At 52.7% G+C, this 22,393-nt stretch overlaps 2 protein-coding genes across 3 annotated transcripts in view; one reads left to right on the top strand and one right to left on the bottom strand.

The window, feature by feature from the left end:
• The first annotated feature begins 2,791 nt into the window (after positions 1–2,791).
• LGALS8 (galectin 8) lies at positions 2,792–14,378 on the top strand. Of its 2 annotated transcripts, XM_038760950.1 has the most exons (9): positions 2,792–2,832; positions 4,764–4,848; positions 5,216–5,304; positions 6,296–6,506; positions 7,274–7,393; positions 9,067–9,093; positions 11,649–11,737; positions 12,625–12,793; positions 13,705–14,378. In XM_038760950.1, exons 2-9 carry the CDS (start codon positions 4,807–4,809, stop codon positions 13,852–13,854), a joined length of 897 nt encoding a protein of 298 aa, XP_038616878.1. In that variant the 5' UTR covers positions 2,792–2,832; positions 4,764–4,806; the 3' UTR covers positions 13,855–14,378. The 2 variants fall into 2 exon arrangements, with proteins under 2 accessions (XP_038616878.1, XP_038616879.1); XM_038760951.1 differs by lacking the exon at positions 9,067–9,093.
• HEATR1 (HEAT repeat containing 1) overlaps positions 14,060–22,393 on the bottom strand; it is an 81,053-nt gene continuing 72,719 nt past the window's right edge. The window contains exons 39-45 of the mRNA XM_038760952.1: positions 20,875–21,009; positions 20,598–20,702; positions 18,969–19,137; positions 18,723–18,877; positions 16,112–16,270; positions 15,926–16,034; positions 14,060–15,308 (exon numbers count right to left, since the gene is read on the bottom strand). Coding sequence (XP_038616880.1) covers positions 15,220–15,308; positions 15,926–16,034; positions 16,112–16,270; positions 18,723–18,877; positions 18,969–19,137; positions 20,598–20,702; positions 20,875–21,009 — 921 coding nt within the window. The 3' untranslated portion in view covers positions 14,060–15,219. The remainder of the gene's footprint in view (positions 15,309–15,925; positions 16,035–16,111; positions 16,271–18,722; positions 18,878–18,968; positions 19,138–20,597; positions 20,703–20,874; positions 21,010–22,393) is intronic.

A 22,393-nucleotide genomic window follows, 5' to 3' on the forward strand; every position in this document is an offset into this window, starting at 1 on the left:
AGAGGGAGAAAAAGAGAAAAGAGAGATAGAGAAAGTATGAAAGAGAGAAAGAGAGGAAAAAAGAGGAGAAAAAGAGAAAAGGAGAGAGAGAGACAGAGAAGACAGAAAAAGGGAGAGAGAAAGAAAAGGAGAGTGAAAGAGAAAGAGAAAAATAGATAGTGAAAAGGAGAGTGGGAAAGACAAAGAGGAAAAAAGAGAAAAGAGAGAGAAGGAGAGAGAAAAGGAGAGTGAGAGACACAGAGGGAAATAGGAGAGAGAGAAAAGGAGAAAAGGAGAGTGAGAAAGAGAAAAAGAGACAAGAGAGAAAAACAGAGATAGAGAAAAGGAGAGTGAGAAAGAAAGAGGAAAAAAGAGAAAAGAGAGAGAGAAAAGGAGAGTGAGAAAGAAAAGAGAAAGATGGATAAAAGAAGAGTGAGAAGAGAAAGGAGGGAGGAAGGTAGAGTGAGAAAGAGAGAAAAAGATATAAAATAGAGAGAAAAAAGAGAGATAAAGGAGAGTAAGAGAGAAGAGAGAATAAAGCAGGAGGAAGGTAGAGTGAGAAAGAGAAAAAGAGAAAAAAGATATATAGAGAGAAATAGAGAGAAAAAGAGAGATAAAGGAGTGTGAGAAAGAGAGAAGAGAGAGAAATGAGGGAGAAAGGTAGGGTGAGAAAGAGAGAAAAAGAGAGAAAAGGAGAGTGAGAGAAAGAGAGGAAAGGAGAGAGAGAGAAAGAGAGAAAAGGGGGGAAGGTGGAGAGAAAAAAGAGAAAAAGAGAGAGATAGAGAAAAGAGTGAGAGAGAGAAAAGAGGGAGGAAGGTAGAGTGAGAAAGAGAGAGAGAAGAAAGATATATAGAGAGAAATGGAGAGAGAGAGAGATAAAGGAGAGTGAGAAAGAGAGAAGAGAGAAAAGAGAGAGAAAGGTAGGGTGAGAAAGAGAGAAAAAGGGAGAGAAAAAAGAGTGAGAGACAGAGAAAAGGGGAGAAAGGTAGTGAGAGAAAAAAGAGTAAAAGAGAGATAGAGAAAAGGAGAGAGAGAGTGAAGAGGGAGGAAGGTTGAGTGAGAGAAAAAGATATAAAATAGAGAGAAAAAAGAGAGATAAAGGAGAGTGAGAAAGAGAGAAGAGAGAATCAATCAATCAATCAATCGTATTTATTGAGCGCTTACTATGTGCAGAGCACTGTACTAAGCGCTTGGGAAGTACAAATTGGCAACACATAGAGACAGTCCCTACCCAACAGTGGGCTCACAGTCTAAAAGAAAGGAGGAAGAAAGGTAGGGTGAGAAAGAGAAAAAGAGAAAGATATATAGAGAGAAATAGAAAAAGAGAGAGAAAAAGATATAGAGAGATAAATAGAGAGAAAGAGAGATAAAGGAGAGTGAGAAAGAGAAGAGAGAAGAAGGAGAAAAGTAGGGTGAGAAAGAGAAAAAGAGAGACAGAGAAAAGGGGGGAAAGGTAGAGTGAGAGACAAAAGAGAGAAAAAGAGAGATAGAGAAAAGGAGAGAGAGAGAAAAGAGTGAGAAGGAGAGAAAAAGCTATAAAATAGAGAGAAAAAAGAGAGAGATAAAGAAGAGTGGAAAGAGAGAAGTGAGAGAAAAGAGAGGAAGGGGGAGGAGGGAGAGAGAGCCAGAAGGCCGCGGGCGGGGCAGGAGCGCGATGACGTCACGAGCCCGCTGCCCAGAAAGCCGGAAATGGGAGCGGAGACGGCCCCGCCCCCACAGGCTGGCGCCCTCTCCGGCCCCGCCCCCTTTCCCGGCCCCGCCAATCCGGGCTCTCCACGGCCCCGCCCTTCTCCCCGGCCCCGCCCCCTTTTCCCGGCTCCGCCAATCCGGGCTCTCCCCGCCCCGTCCTCCGCCCGCCCCCCCGGCCCGGCGGCGACGCTGCAGGGCGCGCCCTGGCGGCGGCTGGCGGGAGTGCCGGGGGTCGGGAGCGCGGCCTTCAGGGGGCAGCGGGAGGTGAGCGCCCCATCCTCCCCCCACTGCACTGTCATCTACATTTATACACATCTGTCACTCTGTTTTACTTCTCCGTATTTACTATTCTTCGATTTAGTTTGTTAAGGATGTGCAGTGCTTTGCATGTAGTAAGCACTTAATAAATGCCATTATTATTATTATTATTATTATTATCTAGCTTTAATTCTATTTGTTCTGACGACTTGACGCCACTCTATTTTACTTGTCCGTATTTACTATTCTATTTAGTTTGTTAAGGATGTGCAGTGCTTTGCACGTAGTAAGCGCTTAATAAACGCCATTATTAATATTATTATTATTATCTAGCTTTAATTCTATTTGTTCTGACGACTTGACACCACTCTATTTTACTTGTCTGTATTTACTATTCTATTTAGTTTGTTAAGGATGTGCAGTGCTTTGCCCGTAGTAAGCCAGCTTGTTGCTTACTACGTGCCAACTTGTAATTCCCAAGTGCTTAGTACAGTGCTCTGCACACAGTAAGCGCTCAATAAATACGATTGATTGATTGATAGTAAGTGCTTAATAAATGCCATTATTATTATTATTATCTAGCTTTAATTCTATTTGTTTTGATGACTTGACGCCACTCTATTTTACTTGTCCGTATTTACTATTCTATTTAGTTTGTTTAGGATGTGCAGTGCTTTGCACGTAGTAAGTACTTAATAAATGCTATTATTATTATTATTATTATTATTATTATTATTATTATCTAGCTTTAATTCTATTTGTTCTGACGACTTGACGCCTGTCTCTATGTTTTGTTTTGTCGTCTGTCTTCCTCTTCTAGACCGGGAGCCCATTGTTGGGTAGGGACCGACTCCATATGTTGCTGACTTGGACTTCCCAAGCGCTCAGTACAGTGCCCTGCACACGGTAAGCGCTCAATAAATACGATTGAATGAGTGAATGAATGCCGGGGAGAACGGGGGGAAGTGCAAAGCCGGAAACCGGGAAGTGCGGCCCAGTTTGCAAGTCGCTTATTAAGGTTATTATTATTATTGTGGTATTTGTTAAGTGCTTGTTCCAAGCGCTGGGGGAGATACGAGGTCATCGGTTGTCCCTTGTGGGGCTCACTGACTTCATCCCCATTTGACAGATGAGGGAACTGAGGCCCAGAGCATGATAATGATGGTATTTGTTAAGCCCTTACTATGTGCAAAGCACTGTTCTAAACGCTGGGGAGCTTACATGGTGATCAGGTTGTCCCAGGGAGGGCTCACAGTTTTAATCCCCAATTTACAGGTGAGGGAACTGAGGCCCAGTGAAGTGACTTGCCCCAAGTCCACAGCTGACAGTTGGCGGAGCCGGGATTTGAACCCATGACCTCTGACTCCAAAGCCCGGGCTCTTTCCACTGAGCCACGCTAAGTGAAGAGGCGTGCCCAAGGTCACACAGCTGACAAATGGCAGAGCTGGGATTAATAATAATAATAATAATAATAATGGTATTTGTTAAGCGCTATATGCCAAGCACTGTTCTAAGCACTGGGGGAGATAGATGCAGGATGATCAGGTTGTCCCACGTGGGGCTCACAGTCTTAATCCCCATTTTACAGATGAGGGAACTGAGGCCCAGAGAATAATAATAATGGCATTTATTAAGCACTTACTATGTGCCAAGCACTGTTCTAAGCGCTGGGGAGGTTACAAGGTGATCAGGTTGTCCCACGGGGGTTTCACAGTCCTAATCCCCATTTTACAGATGAGGGAACTGAGGCCCAGAGAAGTGAAGTGACTTGCCCAAAGTCACCCAGCTGACAGTTGGCGGAGCTGGGATTTGAACCCACGACCTCTGATTCCCAAGCCCGGGCTCTTTCCACTGAGCCACGCTGCTTCTCTTCATTTCCCTTCATTCATTCAATCGTATTTATTGAGCGCGTACTGTGTGCAGAGCACTGGACTAAGCGCTTGGAAAGGATAGTTCGCCAACAGATAGAGACAATCCCTACCCAACAACGGGCTCACGGTGAGGAAGGGGGTCGCCTTGGTTGCCCCTGAGCCCGCCTGGTTGCCCGGCTGGCTCGCGCTCTAAATTGGAGCCGCGTGGCTCAGTGGAAAGAGCCCGGCCTTGGGAGTCAGAGGTCACGGGTTCAAATCCCGGCTCTGCCACTTGTCAGCTGTGTGACTTCGAGCAAGTCACTTCACTTCTCTGGGCCTCAGTTCCCTCATCTGGAAAATGGGGATTAAGACTGTGAGCCCCCCGTGGGACAACCTGATCACCTTGGAACCTCCCCAGCGCTTACAGCAGTGCTTGGCACATAGTAAGCGCTTAACAAATACCAAAATTATTATTATTATTATTACCTTGTAACCTCCCCAGCGCTTAGAACAGTGCTTTGATGATGATGATGGCATTTTCATTAAGCGCTTACTATGTGCAAAGCACTGTTCTAAGCGCTGGGAAGGTTACAAGGTGATCAGGTTGTCCCACGGGGGGCTCACAGTCTTCATCCCCATTTTATTCATTCATTCATTCATAGAGCACTGTACTAAGCGCTTGGGAAGTACAAGTTGGCAACAACATTGAAAACATGTAAAACAACATTTTACAGAGGAGGGAACTGAGGCACAGGGAAGTGAAGTGACTTGCCCAGAGTCACACAGCTGACAGTTGGCGGAGCCGGGATTTGAACGCTTGAACTCTGACTCCGAAGCCCGGGCTCTTTCCACTGAGTCACGCTGCTTCTATTATATAATATATAATAATAATAATAATAATTATTATTATTAAGAAGGGTTATGGGCCCAGCACGCTTTACTCTGGGTAGGAGAGGAGGGAGAGACTAACCCTTTTTCGACTCCCAGGTGATCTCAGGGCGAGACCCTCTTCGTCCGACAGAGGGGAAAGATGATGTTCTCCGACAGCCTAGAAAACGCCGTCCACAACCCGGTAATAATACTGATAATAATAATAATAATAATGATGATGGCATTTATTAAGCGCTTACTATGTGCAAAGCACTGTTCTAAGTGCTGGGGAGTTTACAAGGTGATCAGGTTGTCCCACGAGGGGCTCACAGTCTTCATCCTCATTTTACAGATGAGGGAACTGAGGCCCAGAGAAGTGAAGTGACTTGCCCAAGGTCACACAGCTGATAGGTGGTGGAGCCGGAATTTGAACAATATTAGAGTAATTAAGAGTAATAATAACCAATAATAATAATAATATATATTATAGAGTAACACTATTAGAGTAATTAAGAGTAATAATAACCAAAGCAGCAACGTTCTTACTCCTCGCCTCCCCCCGGCCGCAGGTGATCCCGTACGTCGGCACGCTCGCCGAGGAGCTGGTCCCGGGACTGGTGATGGTTGTGAACGGGCACGTGCCCGACGACGCGGACAGGTAAGCGCCCCGCGGGTGGCGAGCCTCGACTGGGAGCCCGCCGTTGGGTCGGGACCGTCTCTATATGTTGCCAACTTGGACTTCCCAAGCGCTTAGTCCAGTGCTCCGTACACAGTAAGCGCTCAATAAGTACACTTGAGTGAATGAGCTGGCGGGATGGAAGGGGGAGGGGGAGGGGGAGAGGAGAAACCCGGATGGGGGAGCAGGGAGGGAACGGAAGCCTTTGTTTTTTTTCTTTTAAATGTTATCAATCAATCAATCAATCAATCAATCGTATTTATTGAGCACTTACTGTGTGCAGAGCACTGGACTGAGCGCTTGGGAAGTCCAAGTTGGCAACATCTAGAGACGGTCCCTACCCAACAGCGGGCTCACAGGCTAGAAGGGGGAGACGGAGAACAAAACCAAACATATTAACAAAATAAAATAAATAGAATAGATATGTACAAGTAAAATAATAAATAGAGTAATAAATATGTACAAACATATATCCATATATACGGGTGCTGTGGGAAGGGAAGGAGGTAAGATGGGGGGATGGAGAGGGGGATGAGGGGGAGAGGAAGGAAGGGGCTCAGTCTGGGAAGGCCTCCTGGAGGAGGTGAGCTCTCAGTAGGGCCTTGAAGGGAGGAAGAGAGCGAGCTTGGCGGATGGGGAGAGGGATTGGGGGCATTCCGGGCCCGGGGGATGACGTGGGCCGGGGGTCGATGGCGGGACGGGCGAGAACGAGGCCTAACGGTGAGGAGATTAGCGGCGGAGGAGCGGAGGGTGCGGGCTGGGCTGGAGAAGGACAGAAGGGAGGTGAGGGAGGAGGGGGCGAGGGGATGGATGGACAGCCTGGAAGCCCAGGGTGAGGAGTTTCTGCCTGATGCGCAGATTGATTGGTAGCCACTGGAGATTTTTGAGGTAAGCGCTCAATAAATACGATTGATTGATTTTTGGGGGTCGGAGAGAAGGCGGAGTGACCCCGGGTTCCGGGCGGGCCCAGTAGGTTTCAGATCGACTTCCAGTGCGGCAGCAGCGTGAAGCCCCGGGCCGACGTCGCCTTCCACTTCAACCCGCGCTTCCGGCGGCCCGGCCGGGTGGTCTGCAACAGCCTGCGCGGGGAGAAGTGGGGCCGGGAGGAGGTCACCCACCGGATGCCCTTCGAGAAGGGGAAGCCCTTCAGGATCGTGGTCATGGTGCTCCAAGACAAGTTCCAGGTTGGCCGGGCCCGTGGCTCGTCGACGACGGGGGGGGGCCCCCGCGCTCGGGAAACCGGCCCCGGGATTCCTCCGCCGATGCCCCCGACCAGCCGGCGGAGAGCCGGGCGCAGAAGCCCGTCTCGTCCTGGGCCCTTGACGGATAATGATAATAATCGTGCTATTTATTAAACACTCACTGTGTACCAGGCACCGTGTCAAGCGCCGGGGTAGAGATGAGGTCGTCAGTCTGGACACGGTCCCAGTCCCGGCCTTCATCCCCATTTTACATCATCATCAATCGTATTTATTGAGCGCTATGTGCAGAGCACTGTGCTAAGCGCTTACAGATGAGGGAACTGAGGCACAGAGCAGCCAAGTGACTGGCCCAAGGTCACCCAGCGGACAAGTGGCCGAGCCGGGATTAATAATAATAATAATAATAATGTTGCTATTTGTTAAGCGCTTACTATGTGCAAAGCACTGTTCTAAGTGCTGGGGTAGATACAAGGTAATCAGGTTGTCCCACGAGGGGCTCACAGTCTTCACCCCCATTTTCCAGATGAGGGAACTGAGGCCCAGGGAAGTCACCCAGGTGACACGTGGCGGAGGCGGGATTTGAACCCACGGCCCCCGACTCCAAAGCCCGGGCTCTTTCCGCTGAGCCACGCTGCTGCCCGCGGAGACGGTTTTCCGGGGAAGCCGGGGCCGCCCCAGCGGTCTTCCCACCAGGTCGGAGGCCGTGCCCGGGGTCGGGGGGCGCTGATGGGGGTCTTCCCGCCCCGCAGGTGGCCGTGAACGGGAAGCACTTCCTGCTGTATGCCCACAGGATGGATCCTCTGCTCGTCGACACCGTGGGCATCTCCGGCAAGGTGCACATCCAGTCCTTCGGCTTCCTTCCCAATCCGGTAGGCGTCCGGGGATGGGGTTGGCACGAGCCGGGTGCCCGGCGGGGGTCGCGGGGCCTGACTCCCTCCTCTCCCTGCGCTTCACGCTCCGCAGGGCTCCTCTGCCCCATCCCTGCGCCTGGCCAGGGAGCACGCCGGGAATGAGAGCCCGTGGAGGGAGGGAAAAGGCGAGGGACGCCCGGGATCCGCTCCGCGGTCGCGGGTGGCACCGTAGGGATCCCGAGCAATCCGCAGCATTTATGGAGCGCTTACCGTGCGGCGAGCACCGTACCTTGGGAGAGTCCCGTGTAAGAGAAGCAGTGTGGCTCAGTGGAAAGAGCCCGGCCTTAGGAGTCAAGGGTCAGGGGTTCGAATCCTGGCTCCGCCACAAGTCCGCTGGGTGACTTGGGGCAAGTCACTTCTCTGAGCCTCAGTTCCCTCATCTGCAAAATGGGGATTAAGACTGGGAGCCCCACGTGGGACAACTTGATCACCTTGTATCCCCCCTCCCAGCGTTTAGAACAGTGCTCTGCACATAGTAAGCGCTTAACAAATGCCATTATTATTATGAGAAGCAGCGTGGCTCAATGGAAAGATCCCGGGCTTGGGAGTCAGAGGTCACGGGTTCTAATCCCGGCTCCACCAGTTATCAACTGTGTGACTTTGGGCAAGTCATCTTCACTTCTCCGTGCCTCAGTGACCTCATCTGCAAAATGGGGATTAAGACTGTGAGCCCCACGTGGGACAACCTGATCACCTTGTATCCCCCCCAGCGCTTAGAACAGTGCTCTGCACATAGTAAGCGCTTAACAAATGCCATTATTATTATTATTATTAATCATTATTCTCCGGGCCTCAGTTCCCTCGTCTGGAAAATGGGGATGAAGACTGGGAGCCCCCCGTGGGACAGCCTGATCTCCTTGTAACCTCCCCAGCGCTCAGAACAGTGCTTTGCACGTAGTAAGCACTTAATAAATGCCATTATTATTATTGCTGCCACTTGGCTGCTGCATGACCTTGGGCGAGTCACTTAGCTCCTCTGTGCCTCGGTTCCCTCACCTGCGGAATGGGGATGGAGACTGTGAGCCCCCATGGGCTAGGGAGAGGGTCCAACCCAATTTGCTGGCTTCCACCCCGGCTCTTAGAACGGTGCCTGGCACGTGGTAAGTGCCTAGCAAACAAATAATAATAATAATAATAATAATGATAGCATTTATCTCTCTTCCTCCCTTCAAGGCCCTACTGAGAGCTCACCTCCTCCAGGAGGCCTTCCCTGACTGAGCCCCTTCCTTCCTTTCCCCCTCGTCCCCCTCTCCATCCCCCTATCTTACCTCCTTCCCTTCCCCACAGCACCTGTATATCCAACTTGTACTTCCCAAGCGCTTAGTACAGTGCTGTGCACACAGTAAGCGCTCAATAAATACGATTGATGATGATGATGATGATGATTAAGTAGCAGACACGGGCCCTGCCCACATCATTCATTCAATCGTATTTATTGAGCGCTCACTGTGCGCAGAGCACTGTACTAAGCGCTCGGGAAGTACAAGTTGGCAACAGATAGAGACGGTCCCTCCCATCGAGGTGGGAGGCCGAGGACCAGGAGAAGACCCCCGCCATGGTAGCCGGGGGGCCGGTGGGGGAAGAAGGGTGGGTCCTAAGTGTTTCTTTTCATCTCTGCCCATCTCCGACAGGATGCCAGGGCCGCCACGTCACCGCTGGTGAGTGTTTGAGCCTCATTTGGGAGCGCGGGGGGTAGGGGTGGCACGTGGTGTCCGCCCAGCGTCCGCGGGCCCGGGGAAACGAGGGAAGGCCGCCGCCTCGGCTCTCTGATGCCGCCTGATTTTCCCGCCCCGGGAAGAGAACGGGAGGCGAGGAGTGGGGAGGAGAGACGCCCAAGGCCGGTGTCCCACCACGCGGGCATCACAACTCATCGCTCGTCCTTCCCGGGCCCCGCGGGAAGACAATCATAAAATAATAATAGTAAGGATGGCATTTGTTAAGCGCTTACTATGTGCCAAGCACCGTTCTAAGCGCTGGGGAGGTTACAAGGTGATCGGGTTGTCCCACGGGGGGATCACAGTCTTAATCCCCATTTTGCAGATGAGGTCACTGAGGCACAGAGAAGTGAAGTGACTGAGGTCACTGAGAGCTCACCTCCTCCAGGAGGCCTTCCCAGACTGAGCCCCTTCCTTCCTCTCCCCCTTGTCCCCCTCTCCATCCCCCCCGCCTTACCTCCTTCCCTTCCCCACAGCACCTGTATATATGTATCTATGTTTGTACAGATTTATTACTCTATTTATTTAACTTGTACATATCTATTCTGTTTATTTTATTTTGTTAGTATGTTTGGTTTTGTTCTCTGTCTCCCCCTTTTAGACTGTGAGCCCACTGTTGGGTAGGGACTGTCTCTATATGTTGCCAACTTGTACTTCCCAAGTGCTTAGTACAGTGCTCTGCACACAGTAAGCGCTCAATAAATACGACTGATTGAAGTGACTTGCCTAAAGTCACCCAGCTGACAATTGGCGGAGCCGGAATTCGAACCCATGACCTCTGACTCCAAAGCCCGGGCTCTTTCCACTGAGTCACGCTGCTTCCCAAATCAAAGGCACGAGTCTCTAGGACCACCCGAGGGCTTAGGACGGGGCGACCATCCCCTCCCCGCGCACCCCCGGGCGACTACGTCGGCTCCACTTGGGCACTTTCCCCAAGTAGGCGTTCGATAAACTCATTCATTCATTCACTCGTATTTATTGAGCGCTTACTGTGTGCAGAGCGCTGTACTAAGCGCTTGGGAAGTCCAAGTTGGCAACATATAGAGACGGTCCCTACCCGACAGTGGGCTCAGTCTAAAAGGGGGAGACAGAGAACAAAACCAAACATACTAACAAAATAAAATAAATAGAATAGATATGTGCAAGTAAAATAGAGTAATAAATATGTACAAACATATATACATATATATATGTATATATATACATGTGTATGTGTATACATATATACATATAAGAGAGGCAGCCTCAAAAACCAGCAGTGGGTCATTTTGCAGAGCACTGGACTAAGCGCTTGATCAGAGAAGCAGCGTGGCTCAGTGGAAAAGAGCCCGGGCTTTGGAGTCGGAGGTCATGGGTTCAAATCCCAGCTCCGCCACTGACCAGCTGTGTGACTTTGGGCAAGTCACTTCACTTCTCTGGGCCTCAGTTCCCTCATCTGTAAAATGGGGATTAAGACTGTGAGCCCCCACCGTGGGACAACCTGATCACCCTGTTAACCTCCCCAGCGCTTAGAACAGCGCTTCGCACTTACAGGAGGAGTTGGGCGTTAAAAACAGATTATTGGATTGGTTTCATCACACCCCACAGACAAACGTTTTAGAGAAGCAGCGTGGCCCAGTGGAAAGAGCCTGGGCTTTGGAGTCAGAAGTCATGGGTTCAAACCCCAGCTCCGCCAATTGTCAGCTGGGTGACTTTGGGCAAGTCACTTCACTTCTCTGTGCCAGTTACCTCATCTGTAAAATGGGAATTAAGACTGTGAGCCCCCCGTGGGACAACCTGATCACCTTGTAACCTTCCCAGCGCTTAGAAGTGCTTTGCACATAGTAAGTGCTTAATAAATGCCATTATTATTATTATTATCAGAGGATGTGGGTTCTAATCTCCGCCCCGCCCCTTCTCCGCTCTGTGACCTTGGGCAGGGCACTTCACTTTTCTGTGCCTCATCTGAGAAATGGGGGTTAAGACCGTGAACCTCACATGGGACAACCCAATTACCTCGTACCTACCGCAGCGCTTAGAAGAGCGCCTAGCACATAGTAAGTGCTCAACAAATACCATTATTATTATCCCGGCCGGAAGCTGGGTGGTGATGATCATCATCATCATCATCAATCGTATTTATTGAGCGCTTGGGAAGGAATCCTGAGCCACGACTTCGGATTCCAGCCCAACTCCGCCCTCGACTGGCTTCCGCCCCTTCACCCGGCCGAGCCTCAGTCGCCTCCTCCGTAAAACGGGTGCGAGATTCCCCGCTCGGGCCTTCCCTCAGACTCGGAGCCCCACGTTGGTCGGCGGCTGCCTTCCGCCTGGTGATCCCGTACGGATAGGCAATGCCGGGCACCCGGAGTGCCCCCAAAACTGGCACCGCGTCGGATCACCGGGGCGCGGGAAACCTAAAGCGACGGGTGACGGGGTCGCTGCCATCGATTGTTGGGCGAGACGGAGAAAAGCTGCCATTCTCCTGCCCCGCCGGCTCTGAGGCCCAGTGTTTGTTCCAGGTCCTTCCCTACAACGCCCGCTTGAGCTCGCCGCTGGCACCCGGGCGGACCGTGGCCATCAGAGGAGAAGTGGATAAAGATCCCAAAGGGTGGGTTAGCGGCAGCATCCCGCCCTCGTCTGTCTCCGACGGGCTTTTGGGCATCCCAGTGGTGCCCCTTTCCTCCTCCCGACCCGCGAGGCGGTGTCCAGCACATGCCTGGCATAGGGGGCTGAGCTTAGGGATGCGGAAGAGCCACCCGCCTGGCTCCGGGGGTCCACGCCTCATCGGCACCGGACTAAGCGCTTAGAACAGTGCTTTGCACAGAGTAAGCGCTTTATAAATGCCATCAACACCACAATACAACAATAGACACATTCCCTGCTCCCAACGAGCTTACAGTCTAGAGGGACAGATGTTTCCATCAATTAATACATGGGATACGGACGTAAGAGCCGTGGGGCCGGGAGGGGGGATGAATAAAGCACTTAGAACAGTGCTTTGCACATAGTAATCAATCGTATTTATTGAGCGCTTACTGTGTGCAAAGCACTGTACTAAGCACTCGGGAAGTACAAGTTGGCAACATATAGAGACAGTCCCTACCCAACAGTGGGTTCGCAGTCTAAAAGTAAGCGCTCAATAAATGCCATTACTATTAATAAAGGGAGCAAGTCGTAGAAGGGAGTGGGGGGAAGAGGAAAGGAGAGCGCGGTCGTGGCGGAGATGGGATTTCGATGAGGCTTTGAAGTGGGAGGAGAGGAATTGTCTGTGGGATGTGAGGAGGGATGTGGGCGAGAGGTTGGCATGAGAGGAGCAGAGGCTGTGGGCTGGATTGGAGGAGAGGGCGAGGCTGACGGTGAGAAGTTTCTATGTGATGCGGAGGTGGCCGGGCAACTACTGGAGGTTCCTGAGGAGTGGGGAAACGCGGGCACCCCTCGTGCCTGCCCGCCGTGCCCGGCCCCGGCGAGATCGCCTCTCCCCTCTCTCCGTGGCAGGAGCTTCAGCGTCAACCTGAGAGTCGGAGGCTCCCGAGACATCGCCCTCCACCTCAACCCCCGCCTGAAGAGCAGCGCGTTTGTGAGGAACTCCTTCCTCCGTGACAGCTGGGGAGAAGAGGAGAAGAGCCTCCCTGACTTCCCCTTCAGCCCCGGGATGTATTTTGAGGTGGGGCGGCATCGGGACCTCGGATGGCAGGGAGGGAGGAGGCCCGGCCGGAAACGCCAAGTCCGCGGAGGGTCGGGGGTGGGCAGAGAGGCAGAAGTCAGCTGTGCGACTTAAATCTGTGCCTCCATTACCTCACCTGTAAAGTGGGGATTAAGACAGCCCCATGCGGGGCAACCCCATTACCCTGTATCTACCCCCGTGCTTAGCACGTGGTAAGAGCTTAACAAATACCATCATTCTTCTAATTAGAAGGGGAAATGGAGAAGCAGTGTGGCTCAGTGGAAAGAGCCCGGGCTTTGGAGTCCAAAGGTCATGGGTTCAAATGCCAGCTCTGCGCCTTGGGGCAAGTCACTTAACTTCTCTGTGCCTGTCACCTCATCTGTAAAATGGGGATTAAAAACTCTGAGCCCCCCGTGGGACAGCCGGATCGCCTTGTGACCTCCCCAGCGCTTAGAACAGTGCATTGCACATAGTAAGCGCTTAGAACAGTGCATTGCACATAGTAAGCGCTTAGAACAGTGCATTGCACATAGTAAGTGCTTAGAACAGTGCATTGCACATAGTAAGCGCTTAGAACAGTGCATTGCACATACTAAGCGCTTAGAACAGTGCATTGCACATAGTAAGCGCTTAACAAATACCGTCATCATTATTACTGTCATCAGGGCAAGCCTCCGGGCAGAGGTGGCTTTGGTTTCCCTCATCTTGGAGATGGCTCATCTCCATTCACCCCCGCAGAACGGCAAACTCTGGCCCTCCTGGGGACCGACGGACCCCCAGTCTCCGTCCCCAACGCTAAGGCCCGAGCGATTCATCGGGAGTGTCGTTGAGCCCCCGAGGGCCAGGCAGGGAGGGAGCCTCCCTCCCCGCGACCCCGGCTAAGGTAAGGGCCGTCTCCCGTCCCTCTGTAGATGCTCATTTACTGCGAGGCCCAGCAATACAAGGTGGCCATCAACGGCGAGCACATCCTGGAGTACAAGCACCGCTTCACGGACCTCGCCAAGGTCGACACCGTCGAGGTCCAGGGCGACGTCCGCCTGCGGGACGTCACCAGCTGGTAGTCTTCCCCGCCCCATCCCGCCCGCCGCACGTGCCAGAGATGGGGCTACGGCGGCCTGGGCCTCCTCCGCTTGCTAGCCAGGCGTGGAGGCCGGACCCCTGGGCCCGATCGGACCTGTGACGGAGTCGGGGAATCGGCGGAGGCCCCCAAAAGATCAGCCTGAGAGAACGGCGGCCCTTCACCGCTCACCCAGACGGGAAGCAGTCGACGGTGACAATTTTCTTTAATGCCCCCAAAGATGCTGAGCTCCCCCAGCCTCCCGCACTTGGGGACGGCAGAAAACCGCTTGCTTGTCGAGGAAGCAGGGGTTCAGGCGCTGAGGCCCCGCAGGACGAGAAGCCGGCGCCTAAAACGGCACAGCAGAGGCCTTCCGTATAAAAGACGTGTGCAGACACGTTCCGTTGTCCTATTCCTCCCTCCCTGCTGGCTTGCACGCTGAGTATCCCACGAATCCCGTCCGAGGGAGACGTACTAGCGCTAACCCTTCCTGGAGCACTTATTGTAAAAATAAATTCCTAGAAATCGCATTGGCTCGATTGTCCTTCCTTCAGGGGGTGGCTCAGTCGGTTCAACGCCACACCCGGCTTTAGGAATGTAAAGTAGCGAGGCTAAAAGGCGGAGGGAAGCAGTGTCTGCTTAAGGGTTGTCATTTGGACCCGTTCTTCGAATCGCGGACGGGGAGAGGGCTGGGCGAGCACGGTGTCTCGACGGTAGTGGCCTTGTCGGTCGGGAAAAGTTCTCCTCCTCTTCCGGAACCCGGCCCCGGCAAAGACTGCAGGACGGGGTGGGCTTTCGGCCTGCCTTCGAAGCCGCTCTGACCTGAAATCGGGCAAAGCTCTGTCTTGGGCGGATGGGAGACACGGCAACCCTCTAGCGAAGGCCCTATGTGTCGGCCACAGTCTTCCCGTAGATCCCTGAAGGCCGACCGAGCCCTGCCAGAGCGCAAGTCCGTAGGGTACCGCGAGGCCGGGACGCGGGAGGGAACCGGGAAACGTTCACGTCTGCCGGGGACGGGGCGCGATGTGGCGTCAGGTGGAAACGTGATCCCCCACCCCTCCGAACCACGTTCCCAAGGAGCCAACTTCTGCGTGCCAACGCGGCCAGGGTCTCGGATGGAGCGAGGGGGCCGGCAGGCCCATCGCGGCGACCCGCTCGTCGGACGGCGGGCGAGTGCCAGGGCCTGGCCGCAGCCGGGCGAGCCTCCCGCCGACTCGAGGAAACGGCGGGTGTCCCCTCGCGCTCGGTCCCGCTCCGCGGGGCCGTTCCCTCCCCGCTGGCCTTCGCGGGTGGGGAAGACAAGGCCGCCAGCCCGAGCAGAGAAAGTGTTTTTTGGTTTTCTGGGCTTTTTAAAGATGCCTTTCAGGGGCTAGAAGTAGCTCTGCAGCGGCTCTCCCAAGATGATTTCCAACTGCTGGATGGTCTTCTGGCACTGATGCTCTACTTCTTCGCACTCGTCTGAGGAAAAAGCGATTAACTCGGTTTACCCGGGGTGGGGGGAGGAAAATTGATGGGTCAGCTGAAGCAGCGGGGAAGGGTCCGCCCCCTTCCCGACCAGTTGGACCGAGGTCGGAGGGCGAGAGAGGTTGGGCCTAAGGGTGTGAGGAGCAGAGTGGGAAAGGGTTGGATCATCGTCACTTTCGGCCAGTGGTGGGCCAAGCTAGGCCCCGGGGGCACGGGAATGTGTCTGCTGATGGCTCTGTTGAGTGCTTCAGCGCTTAGAACAGTGCTTTGCACATAGTACAGTGCTTTTAGACTGTGAGCCCACTGTTGGGTAGGGACTGTCTCTATATGTTGCCAATTTGTACTTCCCAAGCGCTTAGTACAGTGCTCTGCACATAGTAAGCGCTCAATAAATACGATTGATGATGATAGTAAGCGCTTAACAAATGCCATCATTATTATTAGCACTAGTCCAGTGCTCCGCGCACAGTAAGCGCTCGATAAATATGACCGAATGAGAACGCGAAGGGGAGCTAGTGTGGGCCACCTCACCGCCCTCCCCGACTGCAGGGAGGAAGTCGGGGACTGGGGAGAGGGATGGCCATCCCTCCCTCCGCGCCCGGGGCCGTTACCTTCCATGAGCTCGGCCAGGAACGGGATGGACTCGGGGAGCAGCACCACGTAGTTTTCCCGCAGCTTCTCGGCCAGCTCCACGACGGCCAACAAGGCGGCAAACCGCACCTACGGTCAAGGGGGAGGGGAGGTCACGGACCGGCCGGCCGGCCCGGTGGGGGGGACGTCTCCCCGACGGCGCTCACCTTCGGGGCCGAGTGCCGCATCTTCAGCAGGATCTGGTAGTTGAGGGGCTTCCAGAGCGAGTCGTCGGCCATGGCGACGGCAAACTGAGCGAGGCAGGGGATCAGCTGGGTGGTCACCCTCTCCTGGAACGCCTCTTCGCCTCCCAGCAGGTTCTCGAGCTGGTGGGAGAGACAGACCTGGGCCCTACTGGGAGCTCACCTACTCCAGGAGGCCTTCCCAGACTGAGCCCCTTCCTTCCTCTCCCCCTCCTCCCCCTCTCTATCCCCCCCATCTTACCTCCTTCCCTTCCCCACAGCACCTGTATATATGTTTATACGTTTGTACATACTTATTACTCTATTTTACTTGTACATATCTATTCTATTGATTTTATTTTGTTAGTATGTTTGGTTTTGTTCTCTGTCTCTCCCTTTTAGACTGTGAGCCCACTGTTATGTAGAGACTGTCTCTATATGTTGCCAATTTGTACTTCCCAAGTGCTTAGTACAGTTTTGTTCTCTGTCTTCCCCTCTTAGACTGTGAGCCCACTGTTATGTAGGGACTGTCTCTATATGTTGCCAATTTGTACTTCCCAAGTGCTTAGTACAGTTTTGTTCTCCGTCTCCCCCTTTTAGACTGTGAGCCCACTGTTATGTAGGGACTGTCTCTATATGTTGCCAATTTGTACTTCCCAAGTGCTTAGTACAGTTTTGTTCTCCGTCTCCCCCTTTTAGACTGTGAGCCCACTGTTAAGTAGGGACTGTCTCTATATGGTGCCAATTTGTACTTCCCATGTGCTTAGTACAGTTTTGTTCTCCGTCTCCCCCTTTTAGACTGTGAGCCCACTGTTATGTAGGGACTGGTTCTCCTGGTTCTCCTCTTATCTCTCCGGTCGTTCTTTCTCAGTCTCTTTGGCAGGCTCCTCCTCCCCCTCCCATCCTCTTACTGTGGGGGTTCCCCAAGGTTCAGTGCTTGGTCCCCTTCTGTTCTCAATCTACACTCACTCCCTTGGTGACCTCATTCGCTCCCACGGCTTCAACTATCATCTCTACGCTGATGACACCCAGATCTACATCTCTGCCCCTGCTCTCTCCCCCTCCCTCCAGGCTCGCATCTCCTCCTGCCTTCAGGACATCTCCATCTGGATGTCCGCCCGCCACCTAAAGCTCAACATGTCGAAGACTGAGCTCCTTGTCTTCCCTCCCAAACCTTGTCCTCTCCCTGACTTTCCCATCTCTGTTGACGGCACTACCATCCTTCCCGTCTCACAAGCCCGCAACCTTGGTGTCATCCTCGACTCCGCTCTCTCATTCACCCCTCACATCCAAGCCGTCACCAAAACCTGCCGGTCTCAGCTCCGCAACATTGCCAAGATCCGCCCTTTCCTCTCCATCCAAACCGCTACCCTGCTCATTCAAGCTCTCATCCTATCCCGTCTGGACTACTGCACTAGCCTTCTCTCTGATCTCCCATCCTCGTGTCTCTCTCCACTTCAATCCATACTTCATGCTGCTGCCCGGATTATCTTTGTCCAGAAACGCTCTGGACATATTACTCCCCTCCTCAAAAACCTCCAATCGCTACCGATCAATCTGCGCATCAAGCAGAAACTCCTCACCCTGGGCTTCAAGGCTGTCCATCACCTCGCCCCCTCCTACCTCACCTCCCTTCTCTCCTTCTACTGCCCAGCCCGCACCCTCCGCTCCTCCACCACTAATCTCCTCACTGTACCTCGTTCTCGCCTGTCCCGCCGTCGACCCCCGGCCCACGTCATCCCCCGGGCCTGGAATGCCCCCAATCCCTCTGCCCCTCCGCCAAGCTCGCTCTCTTCCTCCCTTCAAGGCCCTGCTGAGAGCTCACCTCCTCCAGGAGGCCTTCCCAGACTGAGCCCCTTCTTTCCTCTCCCCCTCGTCCCCCTCTCCATCCTCCCGTCTTACCTCCTTCCCTTCCCCACAGCACCTGTATATATGTATATATGGTTGTACATATTTATTACTCTATTTATCTATTTATTTATTTATTTTACTTGTACATTTCTATCCTACTTATTTTATTTTGTTGGTATGTTTGGTTCTGTTCTCTGTCTCCCCCTTTTAGACTGTGAGCCCACTGTTGGGTAGGGACTGTCTCTATGTGATGCCAATTTGTACTTCCCAAGCGCTTAGTACAGTGCTCTGCACATAGTAAGCGCTCAATAAATACGATTGATTGATTGATTGATTGACTGTCTCTATATGGTGCCAATTTGTACTTCCCAAGTGCTTAGTACAGTTTTGTTCTCCGTCTCCCCCTTTTAGACTGTGAGCCCACTGTTATGTAGGGACTGTCTCTATATGTTGCCAATTTGTACTTCCCAAGTGCTTAGTACAGTTTTGTTCTCTGTCTCCCCCTTTTAGACTGTGAGCCCACTGTTATGTAGGGACTGTCTCTGTACGTTGCCAATTTGTACTTCCCAAGTGCTTAGTACAGTGCTCTGCACACAGTAAGCGCTCAATAAATACGATTGATGATGATGATGATGATGACCCACCCAATTCCCGGGACGTCCGGGACCCTCTCCCCGCGGGGCGGGAGGCCGGATGAGAAGGGGGCGAGGGCGTGGGAGGAAGGGCGGAGGGCCCTCGCGCTTACCTGGTCCACGAGAGGCATCATCAGGGCCTCGGCCCGCTCTTTGCTCACAAAGTGCTGGGTGTCATAGAGGAAGATTTTGTGCAGGCAGCCGAGGATGTACCGCAGCAAGAGGCAGCTCTTTTTGGGCTCGTTCTGGCCGTCAAAAAACGCCTCCTCTGCAGCGGGGCGGAGAGGCGGCCGCCGTGAGTTCCCTTCCCCGTCGGCGCGGCTGGCCCCCCTCGCCCCGATCCCGGGCGCCGAACCCACCTGTCTTGGAGAGGTTGACTTGGTTCAGCGTGTCGGCCAGCGGCTTGACCAAGTGGCCGGCGAACAGGTTGAAGAGCCCCTTGAGCCTGTCGGCGAGGCAGTCGGCCAGCCGCGAGAAGGTCAGCAGCCGCTCCCTCGAGGCGTCTGCCGTCCTGGACCAGTCGAACAGCTGGACGAGAGACGGGGGGGACGGGGAGGGGGGTGTCCAGTTCACCTCCGCCACTAGCAGCCGGCCTCACCCGCCAGGGCCGGGCGGAGGGGACGCTGCTGACCGGACGGCGGCCCCGGGGGACGAGGACGCGACCGGGTGGGTGTCTTCGGGGTGTTTTCATTCATTCGATCGTATTTAGACTGTGAGCCCACTGCTGGGTAGGGACTGTCTCTATGTGATGCCAATTTGTACTTCCCAAGCGCTTAGTACAGTGCTCTGCACATAGTAAGCGCTCAATAAATACGATTGATCGATTGATTGATTGATTGATTGATTTACTGAGCGCTTACTGTGTGCAGAGCGCTGGACTAAGCGCTTGGGAAGGACAAGTCGGCAACATAGAGAGATGGTCCCTACCCAACAACGGGCTCACAGCTCTCCCTCCCTCTTAGACTTAGACACGGTTCATTCATTCATTCATTCATATTTATTGAGTGCTTACTGTGTGCAGAGCACTGTACTAAGCGCTTGGGAAGTACAAGTTGGCAACATATTCATTCACTCATTCAATCGTATTTATTGAGCGCTGACTGTGTGCAGAGCACTGGACTAAGCGCTTGGGAAGTCCAAGTTGGCAACATCTAGAGACGGTCCCTACCCAACAGCGGGCTCACAGTCTAGAAGGGGGAGACAGACAACAAAACATACTAACAAAATAAAATAAATAGAATATATACAAGTAAAATAGAGTAATATGTACAAATATATATTCATTCATTCATTCAATTGTATTTATTGAGCGCTTACTGCGTGCAGAGCACTGTACTAAGCACTTGGGAAGTCCAAGTTGGCAACATATAGAGATGGTCCCTACCCAACAGTGGGCTCACAGTCTAGAAGGGGGAGACAGACAACAAAACAAAACATACTAACAAAATAAAATAAATAGAATACATACAAGATAGAGTAATATGTACAAACATATATTCATTCACTCATTCAGTCGTATTTATTGAGCGCTTACTGTGTGCAGAGCACTGTACTAAGCGCTTGGGAAGTCCAAGTTGGCAACATCTAGGGACGGTCCCTACCCAACAGTGGGCTCACAGTCTAGAAGGGGGAGACAGACAACAAAACAAAATAAATAGAATATATACAAGTAAGATAAGAGTAATATGTACAAACATATATTCATTCATTCATTCAATTGTATTTATTGAGCGCTCACTGTGTGCAGAGCACTGTACTATGCACTTGGGAAGTCCAAGTTGGCAACATAGAGAGACGGTCCCTACCCGACAGTGGGCTCACAGTCTAGAAGGGGGAGACAGACAACAAAACAAAACATACTAACAAAATAAAATAAACAGAATACGTACAAGTAAAATAGAGTAATAATAATAATAATATGTAATATTATAGAGTAACAATATTAGAGTAATTAAGAGTAATACTAACCAAAGCAGCAACGTTCTTACCTTGAAGAAGAGGGGCCGGAAGGTGACTTCGGAGAGTTTGATGACCATGGCGATGAGGCAGCTGATGATCTCCCCCTCCGTTTTCCCCACTTCCTCCAGGTCATCCTGCCGACCGACAGAGGCCGTGATGCCCGGGGCGGGGGGAGAGAGCGGTGCCCGAGCCGCACTTCCCGTGCCAGCCCCGTGCCCCGCCTGAGAAACGCCCAAGCGTTGCCCAAGCGAGACAGGTTGGTGGTGCCCGCCCCCCGAGAGCGAGCCCCCGGCCGTGCCGCCCCACCTCCGGGTGCTCCGCGCGGAAGTCCAGGGCTTTCAAGAAGAAGGCCGTCAGCTGGGACTGGTGGGAATGGAGCTGGATCTTCTCCATGACGGCGATGTGCTCCTGCAGGGTGCCCATCAGCGAGCCAAGGCCGCTCTGCGGAGACACAAGCCCGCGGCCGGCCCGGCCCGGCTCGCAAAACCAGTCCACCTCGCCAGTCCCGCCTAGACTGTGAGCCCACTGTTGGGTAGGGACTGACTCTATATGTTGCCAACTTGGACTTCCCAAGCGCTTAGTACAGTGCTCTGCACACAGTAAGCGCTCAATAAATAAGAATGATTGATTATGCGGGTGGTCCGTGCCCATCTTCCCGCTCGGATCGTAATAATAATAACAACGATAGCATTTATCAAGCGCTTACTACGTGCAAAGTACTGTTTTAAGCGCTGGGGAGTCCACTGTTGGGTAGGGACCGTCTCTATATGTTGCCAACTTGGACTTCCCAAGCGCTTAGTACAGTGCTCTGCACACAGTAAGCGCTCAATAAATATGATCGATTGATTATGCGGGTGGTCCGTGCCCATCTTCCCGCTCGGATCGTAATAACAATAACAACGATAGCATTTATCAAGCGCTTACTATGTGCAAAGCACTGTTCTAAGTGCTGGGGAGCCCACTGTTGGGTAGGGACCGTCTCTATATGTTGCCAACTTGGACTTCCCAAGCGCTTAGTACAGTGCTCTGCACACAGTAAGCGCTCAATAAATATGACTGAATGAATGAATCGGGAGGTTACACGGTGATCAGGTTGTCCCATGGTGGGGGGGCTCACAGTCTTCATCCCCATTTTACAGATGAGGGAACTGAGGCCCAGAGAAGTGAAGTGACTTGCCCAAAGTCACCCAGCTGGCAATTGGCAGAGCCGGGATTTGAACCCACGACCTCTGACTCCAAAGCCCGGGCTCTTTCCACTGTGCAACGCTGCTTTGTAAGCCCCTTGAGGGCAGGGAGCGGGGGTCGAGAAGCAGCGTGGCTTAATGGAAAGAGCGCGGGCTTGGGAGTCAGAATAATAGTAATAATAATGATGGTATTTGTTAAGCGCTTACTATGTGCGAAGCACTGTTCTAAGCGCTGGGGAGGTTACACGGTGATCAGGTTGTCCCACGGGGGAGCTCACAGTCTTAATCCTCATTTTTACAGATGAGGTAACTGAGGCCCAGAGAAGTGAAGTGACTTGCCCCAAGTCACACAGCTGGCAACTGGCGGAGCTGGCATTTGAACCCACGACCTCTGACTCCAAAGCCCGGGCTCTTTCCGCTCTTTCCACTGAGCCACGCTGCTTCGTGAGCCCCTCGAGGGCAGGGAGCGGGGGTCGAGAAGCAGCGTGGCTTAATGGAAAGAGCCCGGGCTTGGGAGTCAGAATAATAATAATGGTATTTGTTAAGCGCTTACTATGTGCCAAGCACTGTTCTAAGCGCTGGGGAGGTTACAAGGTGATCAGGTTGTCCCACGGGGCGCTCACAGTTTTAATCCCCGTTCT

The sequence above is a fragment of the Tachyglossus aculeatus genome, chromosome 19 (genome assembly GCF_015852505.1).
Source record: "Tachyglossus aculeatus isolate mTacAcu1 chromosome 19, mTacAcu1.pri, whole genome shotgun sequence".
Lineage (NCBI taxonomy): Eukaryota > Metazoa > Chordata > Mammalia > Monotremata > Tachyglossidae > Tachyglossus > Tachyglossus aculeatus.